General features: G+C 44.4%; 1 protein-coding gene across 3 annotated transcripts in view; it reads right to left on the reverse strand.

Moving 5' to 3' along the window:
• The window catches only part of Cacna1e (calcium voltage-gated channel subunit alpha1 E), a 466,977-nt gene that overhangs the window by 201,937 nt on the left and 250,468 nt on the right, over positions 1 to 14,572 (reverse strand). For all 3 annotated transcript variants that reach the window (XM_076547646.1, XM_076547648.1, XM_076547647.1), the window contains 3 exons: positions 13,254 to 13,357; positions 12,079 to 12,231; positions 10,754 to 10,935 (listed from right to left, as the gene is read on the reverse strand). In XM_076547646.1, the coding sequence (XP_076403761.1) occupies positions 10,754 to 10,935; positions 12,079 to 12,231; positions 13,254 to 13,357 (439 nt within the window). The remainder of the gene's footprint in view (positions 1 to 10,753; positions 10,936 to 12,078; positions 12,232 to 13,253; positions 13,358 to 14,572) is intronic.

Here is a 14,572-nt window from a genome sequence, read left to right on the forward strand (position 1 = left end):
ATCCTATCACTGGAGACTATGTAATATTAGGTCATGGCAGGACCCAGTGATCTGAAGTTACAGAGGCTGCTGCCGGATGACTTTAAGATGGGCCATAGCTGGAGGGGTCCTGAAAAGCATTGCTCAATATTTTGTTTTCAAGTGAATGATCAACTGAGGAAAAAATAGAGACCTTTTGGCTTTCCCAACGGGCCAAGAACTGTTGCTATGCCATCCTGGCCTGGCTGGGATTCTGGAAGCATTTGATTCCAGAGTGATTCAGTGAAAAGTACCTGAAATGGCTGTTGAGTCACCACTCACCACCTCCAGTTCATTTCTGTCCCTGAGGCCCGGGGACACCTAAAGCTCGGTATTGTCTCCAAACAGGGAGATCATAGCCTATGGCTGTGTGACAGATCAGGTACCCGAGGCATGGATTAGATATTAAACTGTGTATTAGAGTGGGCTAAAAGCATGCAAAGGAACCCCGAGCCAGCCTAATGGCCCTGTGCACACAAAAGACTGGGAGACCAGCCTGGTGCATGGTGTGAAATTCAGGCACCGGATCAGGAGGCAAACAGCGCATTTGGAACACATCCCAAAAATGATGGCATCCCTAGCTTGACAAATTATTAAGAAATCAAGATGGATCTACAGAGAGTAGGAATGATTTCAAGGCGGAGGCAGCTATGAATGGGAACATGACAAGACTGCGGAGGAAAGAAAACCTGTTTCTCCCATACAAGGAGCCTGAGAATGAAATGCTACAAGCCAATGATTCCAGCAGGGTGCACGGCAGGACTTCCAGAGAGGGCACGTGATCAGGCGCCGAGAGAACAGGCTGCCACGGGTTTTTGAACAACAGTTAAAACGATTTGAGCTTCTGTCCACCCTCAGTGGCCCTCTTTCCACTCCTAAATCCTACATGTGTTTACTTCTTTTCTAGCCTTCTCTCCCATCCTTAAAGTCTCTTGTTTCCCCTCTCATAGGCCCCGTTCGACCTTCTTAGCTTCTCCTGTTAGTCACACATACATATACATATATAAAAATTGGAAACTAGGATCTACAAACGAGAGCGAACATACAGTATTTGTCCTTCTACGTCTGAGTTATCTCACTTAGTATAGCATTTCCAAGTTCTACCTCTTTTCCTATATGTTCCGTGATTTCATTTTTCTCCGCGGATGGATAAAATCCCATTCTGCGTATGCACTGCATCTTCATTTTCCAGTCATTGGTTGATGGACAAACTAGGCTGTTTCTATCTCCTTGCTTTTGTGAACAGAGCGGGAGTCAATGTGAATGTGCAAACATCTCTGTGAATCCTTTGGGCATATGTCCGGGAGTGGTCTATCTGGGTCCTATGGTAGGGAACAGGTGGAGATAGAGTAGAGGGAGATAGAGAAGAGGAGAGAAGAAGAAGCAGGGAGGAGGGGAAGTATTAACCAAAGCTAAGTATGTGTGGAAATGCCATTTGTGTGCTAATTAAAACCCTGCAATTGGGGGCTGGAAAGATGGTTCTGTCTGTAATACGCTTGCTGTGCAAGCTTGAGAACTGAGTTTAATACCCAGCACCCACCTCAAAGCCAAGTGTGGCAGTGTGTGCCTATAAAGCCAGCGCTGGGGAGACAGAGACAAGAGGAATCCCTGTCTTGCTGACCAGCCAGTCTAATGGTTGAGTTCCACCTACAGCGAGAGAACCTGTCTCAAAATTAAGACAGAGAACAATTGAGGAAGATACCCCATGTCAACATCTAGACCCCACATACTATGTGCACATGCACCACCTCCATGACCTCAAAAATAAATAAGTCAATCAATTAAAAAAAATCAGTGGAGGGGGAATTAGATTCAGGTATACAATGCTAGCTAGTGAGGCAGGTAGCTGGCCTGAGGGCTTTGTCCCTCAGTGTTCTCAAGAAAACCTTTGGAATTTAGCAGAAGCAGGCCCGGGCTCACTGGGATTGAGTTACTGAGGCACTTAGCTATGGTTCTCAACCTTCCTAATGCTGCGACCCTTTAATACAGTTCCTCATGTTGTGGTGACCCCCAACCATAAAATTATTTTCATTGCTACTTCATGACCATAATTTTGCTGCTGTTTTCTCATGGTCTTAGGCAACCCCCGTGAGAGGGTCATTCAATCCCAAAGGGGTCGCACCACACAGGTTGAGAACTTCTGGCTTAGATGGTGTGCAGGGTGACTGCAATCACAGCCTCTCTGTACACGGGCAGCATACCATAAGCATGCATGTTCACTCGACTGAGGACAGGGAAGACACCCAGTTACAAATCAGAGCTCTCAGGTGCAAAACCCACTTGCTACTTTGAAGAAATGTAACAGGTTTCCCAGTTTACTCCATAGACTGAATTAGCCCGGCACATCTGAGCCAGAAGATTTCATAAAGGGCCGTTTTCTTTCTACTCTCCCTTGACAATTTCTCCCCTCTCTCTTTTCTTTCTACCCAGCTCAGATTCCATGGCCAAGCTCCAAGCACACTCCCAGCCCTCTCTCACTGAGGGAACTCATGTGGCAAAATTGCTTTGGAGAAAGCCAGATTTCTAGCTACCAGTGTCTCCAACTAAGTGACTATGGTCTTTATGGACAAAGCTCCATGCTACTCACTAGTTTCCCATGAACTTCATCACCACTGACACCAATGGGGTCCTCAATGCTGCACAGAAATCAAGCCATTTTCCAACCCCATTTACTCCTCACGCTTTCAGAAAGCCAATTTACATCTTCTCCTCAAACCTCCAACATCTTCCTCCTCGCCCCCTCAGCTGATGACCTCAGCTCCTACTTCACTGAGAAGGAAAATAGAAGGAATTGGAAGAGAATTTGTACCGTCTCCCAACACTTCATCTGCCAGTGAACTTCATCTGCCCCCTCCCTTAACCTCCCCATACTCCCTTAACTGTTTCTGCCTTAAGATGCTTCATTTCCAACCCACATCTTATCTGATCCACTGGAAGCATTAGACTCAAGTGAGGAAAGCCTTTTTGGAAGAGGAAATATGAATGTGAGTTAAAAGAGAACCTACAGATGTGACATATCAGTCTCTAAGAAATTGTTCACAAGGGAATACAGGCCCACATCTGTTTCCCATGATGTTGATGCAACAGGGGGAATGCATTTCAAAGAGCTGACTGTCCATCCTCTCCATCCTGCTCCTTGAAGGGCATCACACTTTCATGCTGCTCCTTCTTAGTCACTTTTTGGTTGTGACTCTTTATCTGCCCAACACCTTACCTTTGGAGCTCAGGGATAGTATCTCCCCTGTTCTCTAGACTCACTTCCTTTATGGTCTTACAACTTCAACTACCAACCATACGCTACAAACCTCCCAAGTGGCATATCCTGAAAAAGCTCTCTCGCTGAACCCATTTATTCAACTTTATAGTCTTCCCAGCACATCAAATAAGCATGGCAAATTTAATGTGCCCAATCTCAATTCTTAATCTTTATTCAAACTACCATCTACCTCTGCTGGTAACTCCAGTCCTCTGCCTTCTCTCACTCTTACAACAAGCCAACCAGAGAATGCCATGGCAACCTTACCCACACCCAGAACCATCCACCTTTCACCTCTCACAGTGTTGCCTCACTGATGGGAGCCCCAACCCTGATGCCTTGGATCATTTCACTGACCTCCGGACCCATCTTCCTACTCCCAGGCTTGCTCCTTTAGTGTCTGTTCTTAGCAAAGAATCTGGATCTTTAGACTGCAACATAGGCCAGGCCACTTCTGTCCTCCAACACCACCCCCCACGCTGCTTTCCATCTCAAAGCTTTTAAAATGGTCAGCAGATGCACATGATCTGACTCCTACTCTACCCTCCTCCTTCCCCTGGCATTACCTTCCACTCACTGTATTCCAGCATGCCAGCCTCTGTGCTGTTCTGCAAACGTAACTGGCTCATACCCATCTCAGGGTCTTTGCAATACTGTTCTAGCTATGTGGGACGTAGAAAAACCAAGAAAGAAAACCACTAACTCATTCCCTTACCAGCTTCACTCAGATGCTATCCTTCTCAGTATGGTCCCACTGACAGCTTCCTTTACAAGTGAAGACACCTTTACCCTTTCCCCACCTAATTTTTCCCATAGCATTTATCACTATGTGAGATACTCCATATGTTTGCTATTTATTCCAAACTTATTTCCTTAAGATCGAAAGTCCATGAATGTGAGGACTCTGCTATATCCCCAGTATCTACAATAGTTCTGGCACATGATAAATACTCAATAAGTTAATAATAAGTCAATGTATAAATCTGTAAATACCTATGAGAGTAAATAGAAAAGAGAAAAACTTTTGCGGTGAGTTCTACAATTTCTCTCTCTCAATCTCCTTCCCTCCTTGAAGAACTTAGAAATAAGATGTGCTGCCAGGTCCTTGGGAGCAATGAGGATGAAGCTACTGCTCCTCACTGAGCACACTTTACCTTGCAGCCTTCATAGAAAAAGGGGCAGACTTGCTTCCAGGATCTACTTATCAATCTTTGCACTCATCAGATGAGTCCAGGTATTAGAATACAGAGGTATTAGAATCCAAGCAGCACCTATATGACGGGGTCATTCACAGGAACAGAGAGGTACAGATGGCAGATGGGGAACGTGAAGAAAAATTGTTAATTCCAGAGCATGAGTGATACTACCTCCAAGTGCTCCCAGATGTTAGCAACCTGATCCTAGGTCGGCTCCTAGATCATCAGATGAGGTGCCTCATTATCCTAGCTCCATGAGAAGATCACTGCTCCTGCCACTCATCTGTCAAACAAGCTTTGACAGATGTCCTCCTATCATCAAAGCACTTGGAGGAAGAGATAGAAGATGGATAGTTGAAGCAAAGATCCCACATGGTCCCTAGTCTCTCATCCCTCAGCCTGTGGTATCTTCTATAGATACCACAAGAGCAGAGTTACTTCAAAAATAAAGTGGGATTTTTTTCATTAGCCCTGGAATATGGGCTCTTTTTTTTCCCCCCAACATGCTTGTATATCATATACCTGAGCAAAATCTCAATGAGGCAAATAGTGAACAAATGTTAACAAATACTAACTGTAGAGCTAGAAGGAAGGATAAAAGAGAGCCACTGGCAGAAACCAAAGGATTTCTGGGGAGTGAAGATGGCTCTCAAAAGCACCCAGACTATAAGTTGCTTCTTTTTGCCAAAAAGCCAGTAAAATCTTCAAAGACTTTTTCCACCACAGTGACTTAGAGCATCCCAGGTAGAGACAGGCAAACAACAAATCTGGAAAAACAGCACAGCTCCACATCCACATCTGTATCAACAGCAAATGAGGAAAGAGGTAAATCCAGCTACAGATATGCAAAACAAACAAACAGAAAACCTGGACATTGATAGCAGAGACCTGAATAACTGCAGATGGGGACCGAGAACCTCGACAGTCAGAGTATTAATCCTAAAGCAACAGAATCAGTAAACAACATAAAACAAGAATCACAAAGAGAAAGGGAGCTCAGGTCCAAATCAGGAGAAAGTTGATTCTCCTGGCCACATCTAGCCCTAGTGAAGAGGATTCAAAGTTAATACTCAAGCCAAAGGAACATTTGCTGAGTGAACTGAACTGATTGGAGAAAGAACATGCCGTTCTAGAAAAGGAACAGCTATCAAGTTTAGGATAAATAAAATCAATTAAATTAGTAAGTGCCAGGGAGTTTGTGAGTTGAGAAGACCTTTGGGAGCTATAGTCCAAACAGGTAGGAGCAGCCAGCAGAACTGAACTGTTTTGTATTCTTTTTACCACAGGAGGAAGAGAAGCCAAGAATACAGATGGAATTTGACCAAGGAGAGTTGAAATTTTGGTAGAGACTAAACTAAGCCTGGGAAAACTCCATGTAGCCCTGACAATGTGACCCTGACTAATCCCCTTAGAGTGTAGCGTGATAATGAGAGAAGCCACACACACAAGAAGCTAAGAGTAGTCAAGACAGAGTGATATAAGGTCATCAAAGGCAATGATGAAGAGTCTGTAGAGCAGAAAGGGACAAAAACCTTTTCATCTTTCCTACTTGGCTTTAATCAAAATTTGACACAGCCCAGAGTCATCTGAGATGGGAGTCTCAATTGAAGGATTGCCCAGATCAGGTTGGTCTGTAGGCATGTCTGTGGGGGACTGTCTTCATAATTAATTGTATAGGAGGGACCAATCCACAGTGGGCAGCACCATTCCCTGGGAAGTTGGCCCTGAGCCATATAAGAAAGCTAGTCAAGCAATGGTCTGTAAGCAAGCCAGAAAATGACTTCTACTTCAAGTCCTGCTTGAGTTATTGCCCCAACCTCTCTCAATGATGGACTATGACCTGGAAGTATAAGCCAAATGAATCCTTTCCCTAAGTGACATGCTTTTGGTCATGATGTTTATCACAGTAATAGAGAGGAAACTGGGACAACACTTTAAATGGTTGAACAGAGTCCTCATGCTTGAGGATTTTTTTGTAGTATGTAACAATGGCTCTCTTACTAGCCTGGGTGGAACTAGGGCCAATTAGTCTTGCAAACATTGCAAACTTGTTGCAGACATTGAAAATAAGGGACAGTGGTAGATAGAGGTTCCCTTCTCTTAGCGGTCTGTCTGAGGAAACTCAGTTTCCTCAGTTAGGTGAGTGGAACCATCCCGGAATGAGAAGGCAGGAAGTTGTCATGGCTATTCTTGGTTGTCAACTTGACCACACATGGAACTAACTAAAAACCCAACCAGATGGATACATCTGTTTAGGAGTTTTTCTTAATTAAATTATTTGAAGCAGGAAGACCCACCTTTAATCCAGACCTTTTGATGTAGGAAGATTCACCTTTAACCTGAGCCACACCTTCTGGTGACAATGTCTATAAAGGACAAGGAAGAAGAAAGCTTTTGCTCTTTTCCTGCTGGCCCTCACTCTTGCTAGCAAGTCCATTCCTTCGCTGGCATTGGAGCCTACTTCTTTGGGATTCCAGAGTATACAGAAGACCAGCTGAGACATCCAGCCTTGTGGACTGAACAACTACTGGATTCTTGGATTTTCCCTTGGTAGACAGCCATTAGCCACACCAATAAAACCTCTTTATATATATTCATTCCCTCAGTTCTGTTCCTCTAGAGAACCCTGACCAATACAGAAGGGAAGTCAGTATCTTAATGTCTGCATTTTACTGGAGATTGTGGTTCCTGTATAAAATGTCAAGACATGTATACTTGTACTTATGACAGTAAGTTGATTCATTGTTCATAGTTAATTCCATGGTGTATAAATTGCATGTGTGTGCGTATCATTTTGTCATCACAAAGTCTAAGTTTAAATCACATGAAAAAAATCTTGATGGAGGTCAGGGATCAAAACATTCACAAATAAGCAAAACTTAGAGGATCTACAAGTTTCCTCTCTGAAGTTATAAACTCATTAACAACCGCTAGAAAGAGGACACCGTCCAGCCTCCCACACTGTCTGCAAGTTGGTCAGAGAGCTTGAGGTATGCAGTTTCCATGAACTGTCACCCATGCTGGGGTGGGGTTCTCAGCGGCATAGCTGTCTTGAGTCATGCTCTTACAAGTAACTCCTCACTCACACACCTGCGGGAAGAAACCCCAATAACCTCACTGGTGTGCCAAGGTTAAAAAAGCAATTCTTAAGTATGAAACTTATCTGCCATTTCTAGGTGCTTGTCTCCATGTGGCCCTGACAATGGGGCTGTCAGGGAGAGAAAACACACAGAAATGACTGGCAGGTGCATTTATCTACACCATTTCTGCTGTTAGTTTATCTACATGCCCCAACCCCCTTTTTTTTCAAAGATGAATAGTTAAATCTCAACAAATAGAAAGTCTGTATGATGTGATTTTACTTCAGCCAGCCCTATTCCCAAAGAGTTGGTCCAAAGCGTTGGTCTTAGGGAGCCTGCCCCTGTAGCAGGAGGCCCAAGTCGGCAAGTCATGCCCATCTCCTCTACACAGCCCTGATCTGATCTTACTTCATACCTCAGGTCCTTGCCCAAATGAGGTCAGTTTTCATGGTTCTTTCAGAGAATTCAGACTTTGTCTTTGATCTGCTCGCTGAAAACTGAATGTCATTTTCATTTTACTTCTCCTGAATCAGGATGTAGCTATCCACCTCAGTATGACTATCACTTCTGCCCGTGATGTCTGGCTCCATGCCCTGCTCCTAGCTCCAGAGCTTGGGCAAGTGATGTTTTTCAGAGTACACAGAGTTCTCTCTGCCCGTGGGTAGCCAAGATTATTTTGGAGGCACCAACTCTATTGTTCAACCGGTTCCACTCTGCCTGGACCCAACCATCAATGCCAGCAGGTGGTTTCAGTTCAATGACTAACAGGTTGGACTTCAGAGAAGATGGGAGTCTGTGGCCCTGGGAACTGCTGTGATGAAAGATTTCAGGGGATCTGTAATTGACCTCTTTTCCTCCCTGCTTCTTTCATGGATCAAAACTGCAGAGGAGAGCCAAGATCACTGTTGCTCCGTGTAGCCTCTACTGCTACAAGTGGCAGATAACTGGAGAGATGGGAACTTGAAGAGAGAATAATGAGAGCAGGGATCATACCCCTCCTCCCACGCCAACTGCCATCTTTGTAGTGTTTTAGCACGGTGCTTGATACAGAATAGCTACTCAGTCAACAAATATAGAAATAAATAATGGATGAACAAATGAATCAAGAGTGATGAGTGACTCCTCTGTCTCACTCCTGCATGCTTCACTCCTGCATGTCTCAGCACCACCTGATCCTTGGCCAGAGGAATGGCAGATCACACCTATATCCTCAAATGCAACACCTCTCCTTTTGGGCTTTCCATGCATTTATCACATCACTTAGGTGAGTCTACACATATAATTGAAGTTCATCACTTTCAAAGCCCCACAAGTGACACCAGCCACAACAGGGCCGGCGCTATAAATGGCTTGAGGTTCCTGGCTAATCTTAGTGGCATTGCCTCAAGACAACCTTCACATCCCCAATGAGAAGGGACTGTCCTCACCATGCTCGTCTCCTGCTCCCTGCTGCCTCCCACGGCTATTAAGAATCCCAGAGTATCATCTGGGTCACAGCACCCTAGAGCTTGCTGAGCATCTCCTGGTTCTGGAGACCTCTAGTCTACCCTGTGCAACTTCAGCACAGCAGCCTGTAACTCTTTCTTGCTAAATTTCTCAACTGTATCTTGCTCATCCTGCGTGGGAATGGATTCAAATTAGTTCAGTCATTTCTTGGTACCTGTAGAACATAGGTGTATGGACTTCCCATGAATACCAAAATCTGAGGTTTCTCGAGTCCCATATATGGCACAGTATTTGCATATAACTGTATCCAGCTTCCCATTGCTTTAAATAATTTTTCTGTTACTTAAAATGCTTAATATCAATGCAAATGCTATGTAGATAGTTGTACTGTAAAGTTCAGGAGATAATGACAAAGACAAAATTGTCTGTAGATGTTCCGTCTGGGCACTGCTATCCTAGGCCTAAATAACCTAACATGTTCTAGAAAAATTCTACACCCTTCGCTGGTAGCACAGCTAGATCGGAACCTAAGGATCAAGGGGGGCTGACTACACTGGTCCGTCAGCCCTAAGTACCTGCATGTATAGGCCTCATACCATCTTCGTTCCTTGCCCTTATCCTCCCAATGGCTGTTTTCTATTTAAGTCACACTGTGGCCACCTAAGTTTTGTACATGTGGGATCAGATTAAAAAGATTAAGAGAAGAACAGAAGGGAACAGTGGGAACCTTGAGAAAAATGCAAGGGAAGGAAGTACGCATGAGCTGGATCGTCAGTCCAAATGTACCTGCCCTGACCAACAGTGGCTGAAGGAAAAGGCACAGAGGATACCATCCTTCATACGCACCTTTCCCCAATACTCATTATTGAACTTGGACTCTGTAACATGCTTTGGGTAACTTATTAAAATCAGACTCTGAAAGGCAGAAGAGACGCCATGGTCACTTTGTCTAACCTCTGTCTCCTTGCTGGAATTCCCAGCACCCCTCCCAGGCAGCTGGACAGCTGTGTCTCATAGACCAACTCAGAGTTTCCCAATGTGTCTGACCATGTGAATAACCAAGGGGTCCATCAAGAGCACAGCTCACCAATTATACAGAGCTACCCAAAGTCAGAATCTCCAGGGCAGGAGCCTAGGAACGTGAATTTTCAGAGAGCATTCTAATGAGTCTTACAATTAACCATGCTTTCTCTGGACATGTAATGCAGTAGTTCTTGACAGTGGCTGCATATTAAAATCAGCTAGGAAGCTTTAAAAAATGTCAATGACAGCCCTTTACCCCCTAGACATTCCTATTTAATTGGCCTGGAGTGAAGCCCAGACGGTATAATATTTAAAGCTCCCGGCTGACTCTAATGGGCCACTGGGGTTTGAAAACCACTATAACAGCTTTCCAAACTGATGGCGAGCCCTTCGGGGACAGTAACTGAGAGCCGTACACCTATTAGAACACCTCCCTATGCCCCACTACCCCATGAGGATCCCAAACTCTTCACAACAAGGTAATCTGATTTAACTTGTTCATTCACCCATTGGCAGAATGACAGAAAGCAGCCTACCAGTTGCAATAAGACACATACTTCCACTCAGCTAAAAGCCAAACCAAAGGGGGACATGACCCCCCCACCAGCCTCTGCTAAGTTCTAAAGTTGACCATAGACAACCTCAACTTTCCCCCAGTTTTTTTTCTGTCCCAGAGGTACCAAACAGCACCGGGATTCCGCCCTATCCCCACCCCCATCCACCAGCTCACTCACATTGTACAGCACGGTGGTCCATCCTTCCATGGTGATGCATTGGAAGACAGTCAGCACAGCAAAAAGGATGTTGTCAAACTGGGTGATCCCGTCATTGGGGCCGATCCAGTCCTTACATTCGTAACCAGCCGGGCAGCCCTGCACACCACACGGGTGGGGAGGATCAAATCCCTCTAGAATACCTGCAGATATATTTGGAGAGTGGGAGACAAATCATACGGTGCTTAGCATGAACTGGAAAGGATCTTAGGAAGCCACAAGTAAGCAATTCTCCAGGTGTAGACAAAAGCCCGACCGTCATGCCTCAGGCCCCCTCCCACCTTGGCCTCTCTAGACCCCTCAGTTCACACCCTTGTGCAACTCAAAATGGCTTCTGGGAAAAAAAAAACAAAAAACAAAAAAAAAACAGAGCCTCTCTTTGTCTTCTTCAGATCCCAGCCATGTTCTACTTTGGTCTGCACTACCACGGAAATTCACGGGGCTGGGTCACACAGAAGACCCCGAGGGAATGGCACAATCTTAATATTTTCCAACCCCAGGAATCAGGGTGGACCTTGGTTCTCCCTGGGTTTCTCGGGGACAGTTGTAAACCAATGGCTGCTGTAGTCTATTAACCCTTTGCTTTTCAGGCATCCAGTTTTGGTTTCAAACTCAAGGTAAAATAAAAACCATTTGGAAATTATTTTCATAAAAACACAGTACTTATTTAGGATTCTTTAATTTGTCCTTCATTCCCCCGGACTCCCTCCCTGACTTTCTTCCTAGAGTACACTATTTAGCTTTTTGAAGAACAAATAAAACACAAATATATGAGAAATGAGGTTTTGTGGAACCCACCATTTCCAAGGCACAATTGACAAGCCAACCTCAGAGCTCCCTCAGTTCTTTCACAGAGAGACAGGACCCATGTGAGTTGGAGCTCAGAAGAAAGCTCTCATTACAGATCTACCGGGACCCCATCTGATTCTGGTCTTCAGGGTCCCACCGGTGTGTGGATCAAAGATTCTGTTCTCCAGGGCATTTTCAGACTGATGGCTTGGGTATGTATCCTAAAAGCCCTCTACCACAGATAGAAAAGCCAAGACCACCTTTTTGAACCCATCCAACTACAAACAAAGAGGCTACGTGTTTTGCAGCGTAACTGTCAAGCGGACCTTTAAGCTGGTTGTACACCAAAAGGCCAGAGACCAGGAAGTTTCTGATTGTAATTCTAGAGCTGGAATAGAGTGTACTTTTTCAGCAAGGCTCCAAATGCCCTGAAATTATGCTCATGACCGAAGAGGAGAAGAATCGGGAAAACAGCAGACAGAAAATAGTGACCTTACCTGAATTGTTCGTGAAGCATGCTCGATGTAACTTGCCACTGTAGAACTCCAAGCCAATGATGGCGAACATGAGGATGGCAAAGAAGAGCAGAAGGCCAATCTGCAGCAGAGGCACCATGGCCTTCATGATGGACTTCAACACGATCTGCAGGCCTAGGGAGAAGAAAGGGAAGGAAGCAGAGTCCAATTTCATGGCCTCCTGACAAGGTGGTTCATCTATCCTCTCCTGGGAAGTCAAGTCTTCCATGGAAGGAAGAACCATTAATCCTGAGATGACAGGTGCCATTCATAAAGAGAATGACCAAGACAAGTCAAACTGAAGACTGTCTTCGCCTATACCCCTTCTTCTCCATTCCTCTCTCCCCTCCACATCCTGATCAGTTGTCTCCATATTACCCTCCTTCTGTTTCCTCCATGCTAACTTATGGAAAACAGATTAAATTCATTAGAGCGTGTTTCGTGCTCAAAGAAAATTAGGGCAACCCCCACTAGGGTACAAAGCCTACAGAGCAGGGGCAAAATGGAGCCTTTCTCTTGTCCTTTCTTGGCTCCAGTTCTCTGCCCACTGGAGGAGGAGCACAACACTGATCAGCAAACAAATAGCCTTTGACAACACATATAAGAATTTTTTTTTTTTTTTTTTTTGGTTTTTCGAGACAGGGTTTCTCTTGTGTAGCTTTGCGCCTTTCCTGGAACTCACTTGGTAGCCCAGGCTGGCCTCGAACTCACAGAGATCCGCCTGCCTCTGCCTCCCGAGTGCTGGGATTAAAGGCGTGCGCCACCACCGCCCGGCTCACATATAAGAATTTTTAACCTTAGGAAACTAACGCACTTATTTCAGCAGATAAAACTAGACACATACAATAATATAACTATATTTAAATGCATAGGGAAAATGAATGAAAAATACATCAAATTAACATTTATTTCAGAGTGATACAATAAGAAATGATCTTCATTTACTATTCTGTTGTTTTCCCTGACTTTCCTTTTTTAAAAGAAATCTTCCATTATTGTTTAAATATGAGGAAATGTTAAAAATTGTAAATACAATGCTATGCCCAATTACTGCATGTCAGGGCTTCCTTCCAGGAAGACTCTTGTCTCACATTGACTTACACCCTGGATCCAACTGAGGATACTAGCCAATCAGAAAGAAGAAAGTAGGTGCTCACTAGGTATTCCTGACACAAGCTTTAAAGGCCTCAGGACACGCACAGCCCGGAGGGTCCGCAGGTCCACATGGGTGTTGAAGTGGGTTCCCGCAGTGGCCAGGATGCTGTGGCAGAGACACAAAAGAGTCAAGGTTACCACAGCCTGTCTGTCCTCTCCTGTTTCATGGGGAGGCTGGGCTGTAGCAGGCTCTGCCTGGAAAGTACACAAAGCTAATGCCAGCTGTATGTGGGTGCACCTGAGCCTGAGTGAATCACCAGTGGTGTCGAGTGGAATTAAATATAGCCATCTGGGTTTCACTTTGCAAAGGAGAAGTTACCAGTATACTGGAGTCCTAGTCCCAAATCATGAGCAGAACACATGGTCTCCAACATAAGACCCACACCTGAACCAAACCTGGTCCCCCCCTTTTCTCTGTCCCTTGCAAAATTCCTCCCCTTCTTTTCATGCTCCCAGGCCCTTACATCTTTTATTTTAAAGTTCCATAGTCCCATCTCCTGTTCTTTTTAAAGAATTTGTCTGGATTAACTTCAGTGAAGAAGTAACTTATTCTTCTCCTCCTGGACACTCAGAATTGTTACCAAATAAATAAATTATACCGATTTTTATGACTGGGAGCTATGCCTGTGGTCATTATACATTATTAATATGTTTTCTAATTGCCCCCAAACCATTCTTTGACCTGGACTGGGTTTCATTGTTTCCATTTTCCCACCGTCCACAGTCAGACCCAGAAACACACATACGCAAATCCACAAGAATACTCTTAGATTGTGTAGAGCAAGTTTTAATGAGACAACGCATTGCATATAATCCAAGGATAATGCTGGTACTTGGTGGGGACAAGGACACACATATATTTGTGAGTGGAACAGCAGAGGACTAAGCATTAGAAGAATTAGGTTTAAGTCTTGGCCCAGAGAGCTATCCACTTGATACAAGTCACTCAACCTCTAGGTGCTTTATTACTTTTTTTCATCTCTAAAATACAGGAGTACAATGACCTAGTTTTAGATACAGAATTACACTGTGATGAAGATGAAAAGTGTTGTGGGCCGAGCATGGTGATGCATGCCTGTAATGACTGTACTTATAAAACCAAGCCAAGAGAACTCTAAGTTCAAGGCCAGACTAGTTTACACAGTGAGATACTATCTCAAAAAAAAAAAGTGTACTGGAAACTATAAAGTGCAAAATTGACATTGCTTCTGACACAAGATCAATCGTATTGACTTAAATTTGCTAGCTTATTCTTTGTTTTGTGGGATAATAACTTTTGTCCCTCATAACTTCTCCAAGATTAGCCCCTCTCTTCAGAAGC

The sequence above is a fragment of the Peromyscus maniculatus genome, chromosome 11 (genome assembly GCF_049852395.1).
Source record: "Peromyscus maniculatus bairdii isolate BWxNUB_F1_BW_parent chromosome 11, HU_Pman_BW_mat_3.1, whole genome shotgun sequence".
Classification (NCBI taxonomy): Eukaryota; Metazoa; Chordata; class Mammalia; order Rodentia; family Cricetidae; genus Peromyscus; species Peromyscus maniculatus.